Raw genomic sequence first — 22549 nt, 5'->3', positions numbered from 1 at the left:
TAATATTCATTGGACTTATTTTTCCTTTATTTACTTAATTCTTGTCAGTTAACTACAAGTTTGTGTGCATAAAATATTCAACCTGAACTTAGATTTTTTTCCTAACATCTAAACTTAATAATTTATGCATTTTATTTTAATAGTTTGTGGCAAGAGAAGATGGGTAATTTTTTTTTTTGAGACAGCATTTTTTTATTATGTAGCTCTGACTTTCCTAGAACTATGAAGACTGGGTTGGTCTCAAACTCACAGAGATCTGCCCGCCTCTGTCTCCCAAGTGCTAGAATTAAGTGTGTACCATCACACGGAGCAATATTTAGGTTTTTAAAAATAGGTTCATTAAGATGAAACAGTTAGAAAAAGTATGTTCTATTTCTTTGTATCATCACAATGACAAACAAATGGAACAGATGGGAAAAGGAAATGGGGTAAAAAAATAAAGACTATACAGAAACAATAAAAGATGCTGAACATACCTGTAGCCTGACCAATGTGGTTGGCTAGCCCTCATCCCCTCCCCACAGCTCTCAACTCTGGTTTAAATACAGAAAGAAGACCCAAGGCTTAAAATGTCACAAAAAGAGTTAAACTTCAGCACAGGGCTTTTAGGTACTCTTGTCTTCTCTTGGCTTCCTAGTACAGTCTACGGGAGAAACCCGAAATGGCCTAAGAGAATGAGCAAACTAAGCCTGTGGACGTGGAGACCCACAGGCCAGGGTTAGCTTTCGCGTCCATTTCTTCTAGGTGCACCTGGCCCCGAGCTGCCACCAATAGCCCGCAGCCATGAGTTCCGACGCTGAGATGGCCGTTTTCGGGGAGGCTGCTCCTTACCTCCGAAAGTCTGAAAAGGAGCGAATCGAGGCTCAGAACAAGCCTTTTGATGCCAAGTCATCCGTGTTTGTGGTGGATGCTAAGGAATCCTATGTGAAAGCAACAGTGCAGAGCAGGGAAGGGGGGAAGGTGACGGCCAAGACCGAAGGCGGAGCTGTGAGTAAAAGCAAGAACTGGGAGAGGTAGGGGAGCATGAATACTCTTCTTCTGCTAATTAGTAGGCACCAACTGGATCCTTCCATTCTTAACAGACTGTCACCGTCAAAGATGATCAAGTCTTCTCCATGAACCCTCCCAAGTACGACAAGATCGAGGACATGGCCATGATGACCCACCTGCACGAGCCCGCTGTGCTGTACAACCTCAAAGAGCGTTACGCAGCCTGGATGATCTATGTGAGTGTCCCTTGTAGTATTTCATCAAGTCCATGGCCTTTCTGTTGTTGAAATGTCCTGTGCTGTAAATTATGGCTTCTCTGAAAATGCACGTGCGGATAGCTCTCTGCCTAACCACATTAGTAGGCTGTCTGGAACATTAGTGCCCCAGCGGACAATGGGGGAGGGAGAGGGGGAGTGGCGAAGCTGCCAATGGATGCAACCACGAAGCCTCACGAGGATCCTCGCTTCCTTAGATCCTCTCCCCTTGCCCACACAGTATTATTTCCAAGTTGGAGTAATGAGGTGATTGCTGACTGAGCATCCTTATCTTTGTGCACAGACCTACTCAGGACTCTTCTGTGTCACCGTCAACCCCTACAAGTGGCTGCCGGTGTACAACCCAGAGGTGGTGGCGGCCTACCGAGGCAAAAAGCGACAGGAGGCCCCGCCCCACATCTTCTCCATCTCTGACAACGCCTACCAGTTCATGCTGACGGGTGAGTATATCCACAATCACATCCCCTACATGCACTAGAAAACACTTGTAGACTCAGCACAGAGAACATATGGAGAGTAAAATGCTCTGCACATGTGATAAGAGGAGTAAGAGTGGAAAAACTGATTAAGAACATGATGCACCGATTATAAAAGCATGGGGAAATTTGCTTATATGTCTATGCTAAAATCCAAATTGGTTGATGCTCATTTCAGTTCAATTTGATCCAAATTAGGTATCAGCTCTGCATCTTAATTACATCTACTGTATTATCTCATTTTAAAAGTAAGCTTTGAAATTTCACAAGCACTACTGGGAAGGCAGCCACCCGGCCATTCAAAACATGCCAGGATTTTGAACTATGATCCAGGAGAAAGGAGGAGGCAGGAGACTGTTAGGCCACCTGTTGCTGGACTGACTCTAATTGTAAAAGAGTAAACTGGTGCATCCCATAATCCTTCACGTTAATGATGACACCAGTGTGCTAATTAGCACATCTTTTACACTTAGTTCCTAAGACTTGTGAAAAGAAGAAGAACACAACTTTAGTAGTGTCTGTGCTTCTGTTTACTTGGTGGTTTCTTCCCTTCACAGATCGTGAGAACCAGTCCATCCTGATTACGTACGTAGACACCATGACTTTCTGTCTGCTGAGTTTTGGTTGATAGGGCAGGAGCTCTTGCCTTATGTTCTGACTTTCATTCTGTCCCCTCAGCGGAGAATCCGGGGCCGGGAAGACTGTGAACACGAAACGTGTCATCCAGTACTTTGCAACAATTGCAGTCACTGGGGAGAAGAAGAAGGAGGAGGCGCCTTCTGGCAAAATGCAGGTGGGCATGTCCACCTGAGGGAGGAAGGAGGAAAACCAGGCTTTTCAAAGCAAGACAGTGGCATGTCAAAACCATAGCAACCATATGCCCATGACACCGGAGTTTAGAAAATAAACTTTGGAAGGGCTTTGTGGGGCTCAGATGAACAGGGTGATGACTTAGCAAGTTATAGGCCTGAGTCCCCACAGGTGTTTCTCAGAGGCAAAAGTGGGGCCCTGAGAGGCACAGAAATCAAGCCATGTCACAGTCATGTCCCACTCTCCGATGTGGGCTCCCGCCTTCCTTCTAAAGCCTTGCCTAGTTACAGGGAAAGGCAGGAGACAGACGAGAAGCTATTTTAGTATATACAACTCAGATAACCCAAACTTTATCTTCCTCTCCCATTTCTCTTAAGGGGACCCTTGAAGATCAAATCATCAGTGCCAACCCCCTGCTGGAGGCCTTCGGCAATGCCAAGACTGTGAGGAATGACAACTCTTCTCGATTCGTAAGTGTCCTTCCTGGTTGTCCTGTTCATGTGAGAATGACCACCACACATTTAGATACACCACACCAATGTACTTTCTACTTACTTGGCCTTTAGTTAATGAAATGGTTTCCAGTTTTTAATTAACCCTCTTTTGCCTTTTCAAGGGTAAATTCATCAGAATCCATTTCGGTGCCACAGGCAAACTGGCCTCTGCAGATATTGAAACCTGTGAGTTAATGAACACTGGCAACTGAGTGTCTTTTCTTTAGGACATGCTTATTAGACACCTTTGCTCTTCTTTCTGCGTATGAAGTTTGGAGCTTAACTTCCTACTTGCAGCTTTTTCATTTAAAACATGCTTAATCTGCCTTTCCAGATCTGCTAGAGAAGTCCAGAGTCACCTTCCAGCTCAAGGCTGAAAGAAGCTACCACATCTTCTACCAAATCATGTCCAATAAGAAACCAGAGCTTATTGGTAAGGAACGTCCTCCTTTATTTCCATCAGGGAAGACAACACCCTGACTGAAATGTTCTGAAAACCAAACTAACTCTGCATGTTCTTTCCCATGTGTCCAGAGATGCTTCTGATCACCACCAATCCATATGACTTTGCTTACGTCAGTCAAGGTGAAATCACAGTGCCCAGCATCGATGACCAGGAAGAGCTGATGGCCACAGACGTAAGTCATATATTATGGATGAGTATATGTGTTAGGGGAGAGGCAGGGGAAGGCAAGCTCCTTTCCAGCATGTAACCTTCTCTTCTTCCATCAAAGCGGAATGGACTAGCACAGACAGTGGATCGGACAGGGCTACCTTTCAGGCTTTCTACATTTGGGGAAAAAAATCACAGATTTAAATGACACCCCCCACACACATGCATTTATGTTTCCTATCTGCAATAAATGTTAGGACCTGACACCCCTCACCTAGCTGGGTCTTTTTACTTTTTATGGTGTTAGTGACCCTTGGCTCAACACTTATACCCTATAATGCATTGATTTCTTTTCTACCTTATGTTAGCCTCCTTACTCAGGAATCTTGGAAAAGCTATAATATTAGACTAAGTAGTCTATTCTGAAAGGTTTAAAAAAATATATAACAACCTTATTCCAGGGCTTTGTTAATCATGTGTAGTTTCAGAATGAGATAGTCCCAGTGAGCTAGGACTAGAAGAAAAGAAGACATTTTAGGAGAGACACACTTTCGTATACCTCTACTGATGCTGGCTTCTACCTAAAAACAAAACACAACGAAACAAAAAAAAAAAACCATCAACGTTTAGCATGAGTAACTAAGAATATAAACAAAACCTGATAGAGGGGAGAATAAAACAGAAAGCATTTCAACAAATGTGAATGGTCACAAAAAATTCATACCCAGGCACTCCCATGGTCAGTCAAGCTGGGACCTGGTATCAGAGAAACATGTGGAGAAACAGTAGGAGCCAATGCTTTTCTCAGCCTCTTTCCAGAGTCATCCATGTCGAGTGAGGTGGGAGGAGGGTAGACTGGGGAATATAGAGGATGACACACGGTGGGAGACAAGAAACAAGAAAGTGTATGGCTAGCACACAGGCCACCTTTGCACCCACACTACTCACACGGAAAGGCTGATCTGTGTTTCCCGATGTTTCTCTGTAGATCAGAGGGGAAGAGACCGACTCGTAAGCCATCAGACTATTAGTCAGATATAAGGCAAAGCATGGTGAGGAAGTGGGAAGCCAGACCCCTTAGGGTCCCCCGCAAGCTGGCTGTGGTGGTAATTGTTGCCGGTTCAATTCTTTCAACAGACTGCTGTGGACATCCTGGGGTTCAGTGCAGATGAAAAGGTGGCCATTTACAAGCTCACCGGTGCTGTGATGCACTATGGGAACATGAAATTCAAGCAAAAGCAAAGGGAAGAGCAGGCTGAGCCAGATGGCACTGAAGGTAATACTCTGTTGTCACCATCCATTGGATACAACTGGTGACACAAGACTTTTCAGAGGCAAGGACCCATTTGCGTTGCCTGACCTAAGAAATGACAGAAGATTTAGGGAGAAGAGATGCTACATTGACATTTTACATTATTGAGCAAATTTACAGGACCTCTGTCCATTCCCCTGTTCTGTTTTTCCTGTGTGTGTGTGTGTGTGTGTGTGTGTGTGTGTGTGTGTGTGTGTGTGGTGTTTGCCTCTGTCTGGTATAAGAGACTGAATCCAGGGCCTTGTTTTGAACTAAATCTTCACCCCTCTTCATTTGCTTTTTATAAGAAAATACTTCTTTTTTTAAGATTTATTTATTTATTATATGTAAGTACACTGTAGCTGTCCTCAGATACACCAGAAGCAGGCGTCAGATCTCATTACGGATGGTTGTGAGCCACCATGTGGTTGCTGGGATTTGAACTCAGGACCTTTGGAAGAGCAGTTGGTGCTCTTACCCGCTGAGCCAGCTCTCCAGCCCAAGAAAATACTTCTTAATGGGAGCCCATGTTATTCCAGTGAATAATTCAGAATTTCCTTGCTACCACTGGATTACAGTTTCTCATATTATTATCTGCAGTGTATTTTTGCTGTATTTTAAATATCACACAGAGCACAGGCTCCCCAAGCTCCAACTTATGAACAACTAGAATTAGTATGAAGAGCAGGAGTGCTTTTCAGACAAAAATGAATGGACAGACTTCACAGAATTCGAGCCTCAACCGTTTGTGTGAAACCATTGTTGCCAGCATCCCTGTTTGCAGTAAAGCTGTGTAAGTCATGGTCAGACCCACTCTTCTTGCTTCTTCCCTGCAGTGGCTGACAAGGCTGCCTATCTGACGAGTCTGAACTCTGCTGACCTGCTCAAAGCCCTCTGCTACCCCAGGGTCAAGGTCGGCAACGAGTATGTCACCAAAGGCCAGACGGTGCAGCAGGTAAGTGTGACTCAAGCCCCTAATTCACTTGAACTGCTGGAGACTTAACAGTTCATCCCTGTGTCCAACTCAAACAACTAAATGGATGCTCTTCCTGAAGGTGTACAACTCAGTGGGTGCCCTGGCCAAGGCCATGTATGAGAAGATGTTCCTGTGGATGGTCACCCGCATCAACCAGCAGCTGGACACCAAGCAGCCCAGGCAGTACTTCATCGGGGTCCTGGACATCGCTGGCTTTGAGATCTTTGATGTGAGTAATGGGCTGACTAGCGGATGCACTTGAGTAGTCATGTGACTGATCCTGCTAGAGCCCTGAAAATACTCTTCACAAAAAATCAAATATATTCTACAAAAAGTACAAATTCCTGATGATTTGGGTCACTGGGGGGATCTGAAAACATGCCAGTGAGTGTGAATAGGATAAAAGAGAATGCTGTGTTTTCAGGACTAGAGAGAGTCTCAAAGGATGGTCACAAAAGCTTGTTCAAAACTGATCTTGAGTTCAAATACACAAATGTAGAAACGCTTTCTTAGGTCACCATATCTGAATGTTTCAAAGAGCTCATATTTAACAGCATGTTACCCAATATTCAATATTTAATATAGGTCCTTAGAAACCATTAGAGGTTTTAACTCTTAATTTAGAATTATAGCACCCTTTAAGAAATGATCTGAAGATCTAAACCTTCAATATGCCTCAAAATTCTAAATGCCTCAAAATCCGAAAAAGAAATTTATCAGGGCCTTATAGAAACAAATAGGGGGTTTATGGGAAATTGATTACATCATTTATCTCTTCCCATAGTTCAACACCTTGGAGCAGCTGTGCATCAACTTCACCAATGAGAAACTGCAACAGTTTTTCAACCACCACATGTTCGTGCTGGAGCAGGAGGAGTACAAGAAGGAAGGCATCGACTGGGAGTTCATCGACTTCGGCATGGACCTGGCGGCCTGCATCGAGCTCATTGAGAAGGTTTGTATGACTTTTAAAACTTCAGAACAGGCACAAAAATGTGTCCACCTTCCCATGTTTACTTACAATCCCTGTTCTTGAGGAGTAAGCAGTGGTATCTCTTGACATGGTTGTATGCTCTGATCAGTTCAAGGGCATGTCATGGGTGATCTGTTACTATTGAATGAAGTACAGTAGTCTCCATGAAAGAACAATAACATACACATGCAAAATACATGAATTCACTTCAGCTCTTATAACTTCATGCTTCCTCAGTTTTTTAATGACAGGGTCTCCCTATGTAACTTTCATTAGCCTTGAAACTCACTATGTAGAACCAGGCCAGCCTTGAACTCACAGAGATCCTCCTCTTTCTGTCTCCTGAGCACTTAAAGGCACATACAACCATACATGGGCTTCTTTATTCCTAATTTTTTATTCCTACATAATTTAATGGGTATGGAAGGAAGGGGCTGAAAGTACAGCCAGTCCTCTGACTAGTTAATTAATCCTGGTATGGCTAGGATGTTTCATTGCACATGTATCCTCCCATGTGTACTGTATAACATGGCATTGCATAGTAAGATGCTTAAGGTTGGGGAGTTAATTGTTGAATCTATCAATTCATTCCTTACTCATGATTACTATCAAGTAACTACATGAAACTTCCATTTGACCTTACCTTGGGAATGAGCTCTGAATTCTCCATTAGTAATGAAGGGAATTAGTCATTAAGGAAATCAGTCCAATTAAGTTAGAGCAATAGATGTATCATATTTAGGTAGAAATCATTAAACAACTTCAATGTTCAGAAGTGTTGGGATCCTGGGACTGGAGAGATGGCTCAGTGGTTTTAGAGTGCTCGTTGCTATATCATGAGGTCTGGAGTTGTGATTCCAGCACCCACATCAAGTGGCTCACAAGCACTGAGGGAGGATCCTCCATCCTTTTCTGGCTTCCACAAGCCTTCAAGCACATGCACACACATACATTCTCTCTCTCTCTCTCTCTCTCTCTCTCTCTCTCTCTCTCTCTCTCTCTCTGCAATAATAAAGGAGAAATAAAATGGAATCGTCAGCTAGGAAAATTTCAAATACTCAGCTGAAAAAGTACAAAAATAGAAAAATAAAACCCTAGGTAGCACAACTTAGGGAGATAAGATGTACTCCTTCCAGTGCTCATCAAAACTATACAGGCTCCAGAAAAAGTATTTACTTCCTTCATTAGTATTTCAACTTCTGGATTATCAAAATGATTTTTGAGAATGAATTTGTGAGTTTGGATGATCATCAGGGCTAAATTTGCTTTCAGTCTTCTGTATCAAATTTGTCTCAGAAAAATCAAACTGCTTTGTGAGCAAACCCTGGTGGATCTTAACTCCACAGACGTGGGGCAGGGCTGAGCGTACAGGGAGCTTTCATAAGGCAACAGGAGATTCACTTCCTTCTCGATGAAATTTCATTTCTGTTCATCAGACACAGCCTCTCCTTTTCCCATCTTTTCCATGTCTAGAGTTGTGGTCAAGGATGTTATACTCAGAGAAAAGCATATATCAGAGTATATCTGCATTTGTAGGATAAAATCAAGCTTTAGGATTTCATTTTACATACTGAACACATTTGCCAGATGGTACAGATGGGCTTTTAAACTAAGTCTTTCAGCAAAGTATATCCTATGCATTCTTCAGATGATGATGGTCGTATTTTGTCAGAAGAGGGGAGTGATGAGATAGGATATCATCTGTTTAGGCATAATTCCAAGTTCTTCCTTTAGAATGCCTTCTTTTCAAGTTTGTACCAATCACACAAATTACCAGAGCATGATTTTTCTAAGGGACCCATCACTTTCTTCTCCCTTTTTAATATCCAGCCGATGGGCATCTTCTCCATCCTGGAAGAGGAGTGCATGTTCCCCAAGGCGACAGACACTTCCTTCAAGAATAAGCTGTATGAGCAGCATCTTGGAAAGTCCAACAACTTCCAGAAGCCCAAACCTGCCAAAGGCAAGGCTGAGGCTCACTTCTCCCTGGTCCACTATGCGGGCACCGTGGACTACAACATTATTGGCTGGCTGGACAAGAACAAGGACCCCCTGAATGAGACCGTGGTGGGGCTGTACCAGAAATCTGGGTTGAAGACTCTGGCCTTCCTATTTTCTGGGGGACAAGCTGCTGAAGCAGGTAACTTTTTATAGTATCAGCTTGTTTTAAGAATCACATCACAGAAATACAGTTTGTCAGAGATGATACTGGTCAGTGGTTCTCAACCACTGACCCTTTGGGAGCAGCCAAATGATCCTCTCACAGGGGTTACTTAAGTTCATCAGAAAATACAGATATTTACATTATGAATCATACATAACACTAGCAAAATTACAATTTTGAAGTAGGAATGAAAATAACCTTGTGATTGAAGCCACCATAGCATAACCTGTATCAAAGGGTCGCAGCGTTGGGAACTTGAGAACCACTGATATAGGTATTGCCAAATCTACTACGAGAACTCAGGCCAATGTGAGTGAAATGAAGAAAAGCATATTTAACAACCATGGTACACAGGCAACAGGGACTGTGCAGTCCGCTTATTTATCTTCATTTATCAGAAGTTTCAGGGATTTCCTGGTGATTGTACCAGTCACTTTTTCATGTCAATAATTCTGCTTCCATCAAGTATCCAGCTAAGTCAGAAATAAGGAAACCCTCCACCAGGGCCATAGCACTAGGGTAACTGAATGAGGTTGTATTACCTTCCTGAAGTATCCCAAGTCCCTGAAGTGGTACAAGGGAAAGAGGAAAATAGAAACTATGGGTCCCTGCTAGTGAGCCAAGCTTAACTACCTATGAGCAAGCATGCACCTCAACCTGTTTGGGGCATGTGTGCACGGGCAGGGCCCTGCTCCTGTCTTCTGGGTGGGTTCTTCAGGAATAGGACACTGCTAATCTGGATGGAATCAGGGAGTTCCACCTCATACTCACGTCCTCCATTTTTTTGCAAAAGTCTTCTTCTAAAGTCATGTCAGGGATGACTGTATCTTCCTCTAGAATTGGGGTAGATGAGCTGTGGAAGGAGGAAGCTGGGAGGAAGAGTACCACAGTTGCTTGAGAAATGTGGCCCTCCCAATGCCTGTACACATGGAAGACGCAAAGCCTGGAGCAGATAATCTCCATTTTTCCACTCTGTTTTTCAGAGGGTGGCGGCGGTGGAAAGAAAGGTGGCAAGAAGAAGGGTTCCTCTTTCCAGACCGTGTCAGCTCTTTTCAGGGTACAGTATAATCTTACACTTAGAAGATAATTGAACTGTCTTTAATGAGAGAGTTTAAAGGATGCCTATGTTAAAGGTGGGGGGGGGGGGAGTAGTAGTGTATTTTTTTAATCTGAAAAATATCTCTGCAAGTTTTTAACAAAAACGAAGACACACCCACTGTGTCTCTTTCCTAGCAAAGCCTACAATAAGCGAGGCCTTGCCCTCAAGCCTCAAATAAGAAAGATCTAGTAGTTAAGACATATTAAATGAAATCAAGTCCTCTTTAAAAACCACCCACTGTGTTCCATAACATCTACTCCTTATGATCAAAGTCTCAATACAAAATCTTTTTGATTGTCAGGGTTTGAGAAAAACCAACTGGAATGGACTATTTCTGTATAACCAGAGATGTTCTAGAAATCTACCCTCCAGACATATAGGATAGTTGCCTTGGTCACCATGATCTATCTGAGACAGCTCATTAAAATATGATAGAAGAAAAATAAACTCTATAGCCACAAGTTGTTCTAAACTTCTCCATACGGTTTTATAGGAGAATTTAAATAAGCTGATGACCAACTTGAAGAGCACCCACCCCCACTTTGTCCGATGCCTCATTCCCAATGAAACTAAGACTCCTGGTAAGACCTTTGTCATGCGCAGAGCAACCCCAGTGTGACTTCTCTTTAGATGACTATTAAGAATGCATTCCCCTTTCTAGGTGCCATGGAGCATGAACTGGTCCTGCATCAGCTGAGGTGTAACGGGGTGCTGGAAGGCATTCGCATCTGTAGGAAGGGGTTCCCCAGCAGGATCCTCTATGCAGACTTCAAACAGAGGTGTGTCTCACATCCACTCACATTTTATGTAGAGCATTGTTAAATTTCAAATTCTATTTGATTCTCTACTGTTTGATTGATCCACCTTTTCAATAGTAGCTGCTACTGTTCTATTATTTCTCAATGAGGAAAAAAACGTGTTTTAATTATGTTGTTTGTTTTAACAGATACAAAGTCCTAAATGCAAGTGCTATCCCAGAAGGTCAGTTCATTGATAGCAAGAAGGCCTCTGAGAAGCTTCTAGGTTCTATTGACATCGACCACACCCAGTACAAATTTGGTCACACTAAGGTACCACCAGTCCAAATTGCTGGCATAATTTTAGCACTTTTAGAGTTTCTACTTGAGGGGAAATAACAGATCTAATTGCTCTCTGCCAAGGTTTTCTTTAAAGCTGGCCTGTTGGGAACTCTAGAGGAAATGCGAGATGAAAAGCTGGCTCAGCTCATCACCCGCACTCAAGCTGTGTGCAGAGGGTACCTGATGAGGGTGGAGTTCAAAAAGATGATGGAAAGGAGGTAAGGAGCAAAGCATGTCTGCCTTTCCCACCTCTTCATCACTGAATCCAGGGCAAGTGTGATGGTCAGTTCACGCATCTGCCCAATAGCATCTATTTTTCTCCTTCCACAGAGAGTCCATCTTCTGCATTCAGTACAATGTCCGGGCCTTCATGAATGTCAAGCACTGGCCCTGGATGAAGCTGTATTTCAAGATCAAACCCCTGCTGAAGAGCGCGGAGACCGAGAAGGAGATGGCCAACATGAAGGAAGATTTTGAGAAGGCCAAGGAAGATCTGGCTAAGTCAGAGGCAAAAAGAAAAGAACTAGAAGAAAAGATGGTAGCGTTGATGCAGGAGAAAAATGACCTGCAGCTCCAGGTTCAAGCTGTGAGTGTCAGATATCTCGCACAGGCCCTTCATGGTACCTTGGCAGGATGTGACTGCATATAAGCAGTTCCAGGTTTCAGAGTAAACAGTTTCTATCCAGGCGTCTGTTGTGATTGCCTGCCCTTCAAACCACTAAGATTCAGACCCAGAGAAGCAGCAGTCACAAAGCCACATTCATGGTACTTACGTTTATATGTGCATTGTACACAGCCTGGTCCCTAGTGTGCAAAGTCATGACAACATCTAGATATTTTCCTTTCTGTATGGAACATCCTCTTATATTAGAATATTCTCTCTTTGGTAAATATTGTCAATGGAACTAGAAAGCACATTATTTTTATCAGAGCAGAAACAAAACAAAACAAACCAAAAAACAGGTTAATTTAAGCCCTTAACTGAATGTGAGGGGGGAAAAAAACCCTGAGTTTAAGAATTAATAAATGACCATTTCTTAAGGAATGAGGGCTAGTAAATCATATATATTTTCAACAAAGCCACCTTTTCCTCATCTTCCACACATGGATATTTAGAGGGAATATATTAATCTACTTGCCAACATCTTAAGATCATTGCATTTTGTCTATTTTTTTTAAAGTTAGCAAATTAATGGTCTATTCAAAGACCAACTGGTAGTCAATCCTTCCCCATTTTGAATACATTATTGTGTATTTTCAATATATCCTATACAAATGGAAGTGTACTATTTCTCCCACTAGGAAGCAGATGGCTTGGCTGATGCTGAGGAAAGGTGCGATCAATTGATCAAAACCAAAATCCAACTGGAGGCCAAAATCAAAGAGTTGACTGAGAGAGCCGAGGATGAGGAGGAGATCAACGCTGAGCTCACGGCCAAGAAGAGGAAGCTGGAGGACGAGTGCTCAGAGCTGAAGAAGGACATCGATGACCTCGAGCTGACACTGGCCAAGGTCGAGAAGGAGAAGCACGCCACGGAGAACAAGGTACAACCGCTATTCACTTTAAAGCATTTACAAGTACTCATTTAGTACTGAATCTTAAACATTAAAATCATTGAGACGGTGAAAGGGTTCCCTGTCAGGATGCTGTTCTGAGAAGCTAAATTATCATGTATTTGGCAAGATGACATTTTTTTTTTACCAGTATTCCCATCATCTGTTCAAATCTAAAGGTGAAAAACCTCACAGAGGAGATGGCAGGCTTGGATGAAAATATCGCCAAGCTGACCAAGGAGAAGAAGGCCCTCCAGGAGGCCCACCAGCAGACCCTGGATGACCTGCAGGCAGAGGAGGACAAAGTCAACACCCTGACCAAAGCCAAAACCAAGCTCGAACAGCAAGTGGATGATGTGAGTATACAAAGCAATCTTTTTCCTTATAAGGGATGACATACGCCACCGTGAAATGAAGCCATCAGTGCAGCCGGCAAGCCTTGAAATGCAGGCTGAGAGTCCTCACGCTATTGTTGTCTCTTCTAAGTTTGTTCTTGAGTATTTGGTTAAGGACATATGGTTCAGGGCTTAACCAAGTCCCTTGTAATTTAGCTCGAAGGATCACTGGAACAGGAAAAGAAGCTTCGCATGGACTTAGAAAGAGCCAAGAGGAAACTGGAGGGGGACCTGAAACTGGCCCAGGAATCCACAATGGACATAGAAAATGATAAACAGCAGCTCGATGAGAAACTCAAAAAGTAAGTATAAGGATTCGACTTTGGCTTCTCGCTGTGTGGGTGCAGGGGAACACGTGTTTAAATGTTTCCAAATGATTGCTTCATGGTATGTGGGGGTAAAGTAAACAAGGACAACTTTTAAAAATATTTAATTAAAACGGCACTGGGGTAGATTTTAAAAACATGTACTTCTCTCTCTTTGAAGGCCAGCAGTATAAAAAGTTCAATTATTCGCAGATAGGAAGGCTGGGGAAAGAATTAACCATGAGCTAATGTGTTGCTATTAAACTAGGAAAGAGTTTGAAATGAGCAACCTGCAGAGCAAGATTGAGGACGAGCAGGCCCTCGGCATGCAGCTACAGAAGAAGATCAAGGAGTTGCAGGTAAGCCCATGGCTTCCATCAGCCTAACTCATCAGGGAAAAAACCTGACTGACCCAAGAAGCTGAGTCGGCCCTTTCCACCACCCCCAGGCCCGCATCGAGGAGCTGGAGGAGGAAATCGAGGCAGAGCGGGCCTCCAGGGCCAAAGCAGAGAAGCAGCGCTCTGACCTCTCCCGGGAACTGGAGGAGATCAGCGAGAGGCTGGAAGAAGCTGGCGGGGCCACTTCAGCCCAGATCGAGATGAACAAGAAGAGGGAGGCCGAGTTCCAGAAAATGCGCAGGGACCTGGAGGAGGCCACCCTGCAGCACGAAGCCACAGCAGCCGCACTTCGGAAGAAGCACGCAGACAGCGTGGCGGAGCTCGGGGAGCAGATCGACAACCTGCAGCGGGTGAAGCAGAAACTGGAGAAGGAGAAGAGTGAACTGAAGATGGAGATCGACGACCTCGCTAGTAACATGGAGACAGTCTCCAAAGCCAAGGTCTTTCCTACCTTCCAACTTTATCTGAAATACTTGAAAGGGACTATCTACTGGGTGGGACTCTAGCTAACCACACTACACATCATCTGAGATTTCTGATTGACATCACTGTATTAAATGGAACCCTTCATGTTTCCACATCTTATTTTTCAAAATCACCTTAAACTTTGTTGCTATGGCTACAGCAATAATAATGCAGTGGCAAGAAAAAGTCTCTTCTACACGTTTTGGGCCATAAATGATGTTCATGTTTCCCCAAAGAAAGGACTCTAATTGCAATGATTGCATACTCATTCAGTCAGTCACATATGCTCCTCTACTGCTGTGCTCCCAAGTGCTCCCAAGCACTGTGCAAGGCTTGGACAGCAACATCAGTAACATCCTGTGTCATGCGTAGTAACAGATCTCTAAATCTCAGACTTCCAAGTAGAAAAGCATCGTCTCGTCCTGTCCTTTACTTCCCACCACAGGGGAACCTTGAGAAGATGTGCCGCACCCTGGAGGACCAACTGAGTGAAGTGAAGACCAAGGAGGAGGAGCAGCAGCGCCTGATCAACGAGCTGTCAACCCAGAAGGCGCGCTTACACACAGAGTCAGGTCAGTCCGTGTGCAACACTGTCCTGGCAACAACGAAACAAGAACGGTCTGCCCCATCCCGGAAGCTGAGGTCTTGCCTTGCACAATGTGTGCAAGAGATGGTTACAAGGGAATGACTCTAAGCTGTGATTGGAGGCGGGGTGTGAATTTGATCTCCTGGGCTTGGGAAAGTTTTGTTACCTCCATAACCCTCAAAAATCCCCAATTCTATAATACCAAAGAAAGCAGTTCACCAACACGCTGGAGATGTTCTTTGCATTCTGTGATGTAAGGAGGGTCGTGTGCTAGTCTGCTGTACTCTTTACTGAGAGAACAGAATTCAATCATTTGTGTTTCCTCTCTCAGGTGAGTTTTCCCGACAGCTGGATGAAAAAGACGCTATGGTTTCTCAGCTCTCCCGAGGCAAGCAAGCATTTACACAACAGATTGAGGAACTAAAGAGGCAGCTAGAGGAGGAGTCCAAGGTGAGAACCCTCAGTTGAGACTTTCATTCATGGAACTGGGCAGCCTGACACACCACTGAGCCACCAGTGATCAGAATATGCAAACTCACAGCATACAATGTTTGGGTTATTTAGGCCAAGAATGCGCTGGCCCACGCCCTGCAGTCAGCTCGCCATGACTGTGACCTGCTGCGGGAACAGTATGAAGAGGAGCAGGAGGCCAAGGCTGAGCTGCAGAGGGCCATGTCCAAGGCCAACAGCGAGGTGGCCCAATGGAGGACGAAATATGAGACGGATGCCATCCAGCGCACAGAGGAGCTGGAAGAGGCCAAGTATGGGTTTCAGTGAATTAGACAGAAAGAAACTGAAGTAAAGGAATAGGGAGGGAAAATGGGAAAGAATAGCTGTACCACAAAGAACATCAAATACTTTCACAGTTTCCATATCTATACAGTTAAGAGGACCATGTACTCAGTCTAGGATCCCATTAGACCCTATCATTAGTGAAGAAATGTCTCCTTTTCCCCTCCCTCTTCTTTCTGGTTTCATAGTTATGTTTGAAATGGACACTTCAGATGGATGAGATCTCTCCTGGAAAATCAGAATTCTGGGAGAGATAAAATGGTCACTAAGAAGCGATTCTGGGAAAACCTATGGGCACAGAGAAATAAGAGCTCTTAGGGGAAAATAGACTTTCCTAATCAGCAGATGGGCAGAGTTCCTTCTGCTAACTTTGATTCTTCTCACACTGACCACCACCTCAGGAAGAAGCTGGCTCAGCGTCTGCAGGATGCTGAGGAACACGTAGAAGCCGTGAATTCCAAATGTGCTTCTCTTGAAAAGACGAAGCAGCGGCTTCAGAACGAAGTGGAGGACCTCATGATTGACGTGGAGAGGTCTAACGCTGCCTGCGCTGCGCTTGATAAGAAGCAAAGGAACTTTGACAAGGTGCCCACAGGGCCTGTGATTTACAACTGGGGAAAGGGGCACTCTTGCCTGGGTTAGGAGCTTAACTAACGACATGCTTCCAGGTCCTGGCAGAATGGAAACAGAAGTATGAGGAAACTCAAGCTGAGCTTGAGGCCTCCCAGAAGGAGTCCCGTTCTCTCAGCACTGAGCTGTTCAAAGTGAAGAACGCCTATGAGGAGTCTCTGGATCAACTGGAGACGCTAAAGAGAGAGAACAAGAATCTGCAGCGTAAGTCCCAGTCATCGCAACCCTGCTCAGTCCTGGCTGGACCCTCCCATGTTGCTATCATCTCAACCACTTCTTCCTGTCTGTTCTTCCACAGAGGAGATTTCTGACCTGACTGAGCAGATTGCAGAGGGAGGGAAACACATCCATGAGCTGGAGAAAATAAAGAAGCAAATTGATCAGGAAAAGAGTGAATTGCAGGCCTCTCTAGAGGAAGCGGAGGTATATACATGCTTTGCTCGCCCATCTGTTAAAGAGAATCGCAACTGGGATCTATCATTTTGTAAGCTCCAGGGGACAATGTATACCATCAAGGAAAACCCAGACATGTATATCACACAAATGCAGGATCAGTAATCTAAGTTGGGGCATACTGAAAGTTTGGGAGGAGGACTAAATGTCTTCTTGAGAAACCACCAAAGTGAGGTCACCAAAAATGTTGCTTTTATCAAGGCGTCCCTTGAGCATGAAGAAGGTAAAATCCTACGCATCCAGCTGGAGTTGAACCAGGTGAAATCTGAGATTGACCGCAAAATTGCTGAAAAAGATGAAGAAATCGATCAGCTGAAGAGAAACCACCTCAGAGTCGTGGAGTCCATGCAGAGCACGCTGGACGCTGAGATCCGCAGCCGGAACGATGCTCTGAGGATTAAGAAGAAGATGGAGGGAGACCTCAACGAGATGGAAATCCAGCTGAATCACGCCAACCGCCAGGCTGCGGAGGCGATCAGGAACCTTCGGAACACGCAGGGAATGCTGAAGGTACCTGGGAGCGAACACGTGCTGTGTCGGCAGGCTCAGTGTTATAGTAGAATCCAAATCTTAAATTTTTAGGAAAATTATAGGATATAGATTATCAAAGCAATGTAATAACAAGATAAAAATGATTGTATGTGCCTAGTTGGGAAGGAGTTAACTTCAATCTCCTGAGACAAAATGAGTGGTAAGGTGCATGGAGACAGTAATGACACAATTCAGCTAGGACTTTAGACATGGCCGACCAAACCCAGCTCTGGACCTCCCCCTTTAAGCATCTAAAATGACGTAACCAGTTTAGCTGAATTTTAAGGGTACTTTCCTCATACAAAATCTCATAGACTCATCCATGATTGGTTCTTTTGATTTTTAGGGATCTGAAATAAACCATCATGTGCTTTTGTTGAATTTAAGCACCGCACTATGCATGCAAGAATAAGTCATTAAGGGTTCTTGTAGCTGTTCCTATTTAATCAGACACTGAGCTAATAAGATCCAGGTGTGAGCACGACGTTAAATTTGAATCCCCCTTAACTGGAATGTGAGTAAGAGTTTCTCTGCTTTCTGTGCAGGACACACAGCTGCACCTGGATGACGCTCTCCGAGGCCAGGACGACCTGAAAGAGCAGCTGGCCATGGTTGAGCGCAGAGCCAACCTGATGCAGGCGGAGATCGAGGAGCTCAGGGCATCCCTGGAACAGACAGAGAGGAGCAGGAGAGTCGCAGAGCAGGAGCTGCTGGATGCCAGTGAGCGAGTGCAGCTCCTGCACACTCAGGTGAGGCTCAGGATCAAATGCACTGCCTGAAGCTAAAGGCAGCCCAAAGGTGTGAGCTTTTTCATGAGATGCACAAGTAATATTGGTAGGTATATCTTCCCAGGGTTTTGGGAAATGCAAAGAGGGACCTAAGTATGTACTGAGGCACAGACAGTTTACAAGTCCACTTTTGGGCTGGCGTAGTCGGGGACTTGAACAATCTGGACTTTGACGCTTATGTAAAAGAAAGCTCAGAAGACAACAAGCAGTTGCGCATCCAACTTATCTTTCACTACTGTACACAGCAAATAAATAAGCTGATGAAATGTAAAAAATAATAGGCCATCATATTTATTATCATGTTAACATCACAGTACATGAAAAGAGCTTTTGGGTTCAAATCCATGGGGCCATCATTAGCGCAAGTTAGCACTTGTGTTCCACAGTGCGTCTCAATAAGTTAAATAAAGCAATTAAATAGGTGGCGGTATAATCTTGCGATGGTCATATGGAACATCCATTGCCTCAGAAAGACAGTCACAAAACAGAAAAAGAATAAAACAAATTAGGGTGAGGAATCCCCTGTCTTTTTTTTTTTAAGCATACAGAAATATTCAAAAGGATAAGCAAAAGTATTATTAATGGTTGTCTCTGTTTACTGAGGGCATATTATTTTTGTCTCATGCTCATTTGCACACTCTACTTTTTAAATAATAAACCCATGTAACAGAATACTTTTGAACACTGTAATGTCTAAAATCAGCAATTATAGAAATGTTCAAATCCATACTGTAATTTAAAAAATCAAATATTAGTTAGTATGTGACATCTTTCTTATTAATTATGAGCATCTAGAATTGAGTGACTATTTTAAATACTGTTAACTTTCCAAAAAACATGGGGCCCTTAATTATCTTTTGTACCAATAAATATGCTATTTATGAACTTACAAAATAGAGGTGACCAATATGGATGAACAGATAAGTTATTTTTCATCAGCTGTATGGTGCATAGACTATAAAGTTGGACAATTTTACTTTGTGTTTCCAAGCATCCATGAATAACAAGTAAATACCATTGGCACTAGAGTTAAATTTTACACTTAATCATTTATGTTTTATGACCAGGGATATAGGTAGAAAAAGCCAAGAACTTGGAATTAATTTCTGATTTTGTTTTTATTCTGAGCATTTCTTATTATTAACTATTTAGGCCTACGTACACTAGTTATAAATGTAATTAAATATAGTTTTTTTATTTTTTAAATTTGTAATAGAATACCAGCCTCATCAACACCAAGAAGAAGCTGGAGACAGACATTTCCCAAATCCAGGGAGAGATGGAGGACATTGTCCAGGAAGCCCGCAATGCAGAAGAGAAGGCCAAGAAAGCCATCACTGATGTGAGCAGAGGGTGAAATGGAGATAGCAAGTCTGAATCCTGCAGGGTCTTGTCAGCCTTTAACCAACTCTGTTTTATCACTGGCCAGGCCGCCATGATGGCGGAGGAGCTGAAGAAGGAGCAGGACACCAGCGCCCACCTGGAGCGGATGAAGAAGAACATGGAACAGACGGTGAAGGACCTGCAGCACCGTCTGGATGAGGCTGAGCAGCTGGCGCTGAAGGGCGGCAAGAAGCAGATCCAGAAACTGGAGGCCAGGGTGGGTGTCCATGTCTTCTTTCAGCACCCTGCCCATGCTTGTGTGAACAATCACAGCCAAACTAGTAATCGTGTTCTCTCTCCCAGGTGAGGGAGCTGGAAAATGAGGTGGAAAACGAACAAAAGCGCAACATCGAAGCCGTCAAGGGTCTTCGTAAGCACGAGAGAAGAGTGAAGGAACTCACTTACCAGGTGACTGGCCTATCCTTCTCTGACAGGCTTAAAGCTTTTGAGAAAGTATAACCAGCAGAGCAGTGTCCACTAATGATGTCATCTGTTTGCTGCATCTTACAGACTGAGGAGGACCGCAAGAACGTGCTGAGGTTGCAGGACTTGGTGGACAAATTACAGACTAAAGTGAAAGCCTACAAGAGACAGGCTGAGGAGGCTGTGAGTATCTCCACAGCAGCCGGGAATGGTCCAGGACCACAGCTGGTTCTGTGAGGCACTCAAGTCCTCATAATTCAAAGGGCTTTCTTCTAAGGCAATAAGCACACCAGGAGCCCAAAATTAGCTAGGAAAATGAATATTTATTTGGAAAACCAAACTTTTGCTGCAGATGATTAGAGCTTTAGACATCCTAATTCATTTCTCTGAGACTGCTTCAAGTACTGTTTCAGACATGTTAACACAGAAATGCTTCTCCTTTTTTTCTTTTTTTAAAGATTTATTTATTTATTTATTTATTTATTTATTTATTCATTATATGTAAGTATACTGTAGCTGTCTTCAGACACTCCAGAAGAGGGTGTCAGATCTCCTTATGGATGGTTCTGAGCCACCATGTGGTTGCTAGGATTTGAACTCAGGACCTTAGGAAGAGCAGTCAGTGTTCTTAACTGCTGAGCCATCTCTCCAGCCCCAGAAATGCTTCTCTACTGTACTACACTCACTATTTAGAATGTTCCAAACTCCCAGCAATCATAGGGACTATGCAAATAAGGGTCTGGATTATCCTAAGTCTCATTTAACATTGTGATTAAATCCACTTCCAAATTTAAAAAAAAATTAATATTTCTCATTCTGTCAGTTCTCCACTCTTCCTTAAAGCTCTGTATACCCAACATCACTTCTGTGTCTTCTCTTCCAAGTTTGTGTTCTAGAAGCAAGATTGAATCAGATCCCTGATTCTTTGACTCTGTGTAGTCACTATAGCATCTTCTGTGTGCTAGGAAAAGTCAAATGAAAGAGTACAAATGGGGCAGGGGCATTGTAAGCATTTGTCATCAAATCTGTGGGCTGTCCTGCCCCTAATAAGAATGCCACCAAATGACAGAACCTTTTACTTTCTCATTCATGAAGCAAACCCTGTACCTTATTTTAGCAACAAAGGCAGAAAATGTCAAATTTTGTTCTCTCCAATTTATCCCCATTCACAGGAGGAACAATCCAATGTCAACCTGGCCAAGTTCCGCAAGATCCAGCACGAGCTGGAGGAAGCCGAGGAGCGGGCTGACATCGCTGAGTCCCAGGTCAACAAGCTACGGGTGAAGAGCCGCGAGGTTCACACTAAAGTCATAAGCGAAGAATAATTCATCCTTCTGTTGAAACGTGACAGAAGAAATCACAAAATGTGACGTTCTTTGTCACTGTCTTGTATATCAAGGAAATAAAATCTGCAGATAATTTTGCAATCTAGAAGTTCATTTGTCTTTTAATTATAAGCTCCATGATGCTTTGGGGACCAATTTATTTTTTAAACATTTGTTGAGTGCCTACTATGTGCAGTGATGCCAAAGACATGAACCAACTAAAGCCCAAGGACATGAATACTACTCAACCAATTTTACTGGGTATTGAGGACATATATGATACAAGAATGGTCACCAAGGAAATGAGTTATCCCTGTCTTTGAGAAACTCAATTGAGAGGGTAAGGGAAGCTCATTTTAGACAAATACGGAAGGGTGTATTTCCTCAGACGGAAGACTAAAGATAATTCAGAGAAAAGATATAAGGTGCTACCTGGGAGTCCAGAGAGATTTCTCAAAGGAGTCTGTGAGCTCCTTCTGAGATGAGCAGTCAGCTATCAACCAGGTGATAGGGGAAAGTAGATGGTCAGTGGAAGAGAAAACAAGTATGAAATTCCACAGTCATTTTAGCATAGATGTCATGAGCAAAGGGTAGCAGATGAGAGCAGACACAGGAAGGGAAGGTGATCGGTGATGAAGGGAATGGTCTCTCACACAGCTTGGAAGAATTAGGGCATGCATCCAGCTGGCCCAATTTCACAAGAAAGAGAGTCAGTTATCCAACTGCCAGGAGCCTCCTGGCCCGGAGAAGGCAGTGATGGAGGCACCGAGTAGGACTCTGGTGATGGCTTTAAAGTCTGAGGGTCTCAAGGCTTTCTAGCTCTCTAATTGTACTGAAGTGCTGAGGATAACTTCTAAAAAGTCCTAAAAACATTCTTGCTCTTTCTGAGGGTGAAAGACTGCTGGCTTAGGTGATTAACATCTGCAGGCTTACAGGGGAGGATTAAGCAGTGTGGCCTTTGTTCTATCTCAGCAGGAACTGCTGGGCTCTAACTTTCAGCCTGCTAGTTGGAGGTCGCAGGAAGAAAATGGGACACTTGGAGAAGTGGTTATAGAGTTTATTACTAAGTTGTAAAAAGTTTCCTATGAAAGCTACCTAAGAGGGAAAAGGGGAAAGATCCTAAGAGGGGAAAGGGAAAAAATTTCTAGGTGGGTTAAGAGAGTGAGAGGATGAAAGAGAGAAAGAGAGAAAGAGAGTCTTTCTCTCTTGTCTTCAGTACTTATACATCTTTCAGAATACAGGATCACGTGTTACAAAGTTCATCACAAGTTCACACAAAAA

General features: G+C 43.5%; 1 protein-coding gene across 2 annotated transcripts; it reads left to right on the top strand.

Annotated features, from left to right (window-relative positions):
- The first annotated feature begins 783 nt into the window (after window positions 1-783).
- On the top strand, window positions 784-21268 carry LOC127694089 (myosin-4). 2 transcript variants are annotated; one of them, XM_052195492.1, is made up of 38 exons: window positions 784-987; window positions 1083-1226; window positions 1549-1705; window positions 2299-2326; window positions 2420-2527; window positions 2925-3021; window positions 3168-3231; window positions 3380-3478; window positions 3580-3683; window positions 4796-4934; window positions 5786-5904; window positions 6005-6154; window positions 6710-6880; window positions 8729-9034; window positions 10048-10119; window positions 10655-10742; window positions 10823-10940; window positions 11108-11231; window positions 11322-11458; window positions 11571-11826; window positions 12543-12785; window positions 12974-13150; window positions 13346-13491; window positions 13763-13853; window positions 13943-14332; window positions 14803-14929; window positions 15275-15393; window positions 15508-15704; window positions 16137-16320; window positions 16404-16569; window positions 16664-16788; window positions 17020-17328; window positions 17895-18098; window positions 19354-19479; window positions 19567-19737; window positions 19824-19928; window positions 20031-20126; window positions 21116-21268. In XM_052195492.1, the coding sequence occupies exons 1-38, from the start codon at window positions 784-786 to the stop codon at window positions 21266-21268; spliced, it is 5814 nt and encodes a 1937-aa protein (XP_052051452.1). The 2 variants fall into 2 exon arrangements, with proteins under 2 accessions (XP_052051452.1, XP_052051451.1); XM_052195491.1 differs by having other exon boundaries at window positions 2420-2534; window positions 2929-3021; window positions 8729-9038; window positions 10046-10119.
- Window positions 21269-22549: the final 1281 nt, after the last annotated feature.

This window comes from Apodemus sylvaticus, chromosome 10 (genome assembly GCF_947179515.1).
Source record: "Apodemus sylvaticus chromosome 10, mApoSyl1.1, whole genome shotgun sequence".
Lineage (NCBI taxonomy): Eukaryota > Metazoa > Chordata > Mammalia > Rodentia > Muridae > Apodemus > Apodemus sylvaticus.
This window is presented reverse-complemented; position numbering and strand designations above follow the sequence as displayed.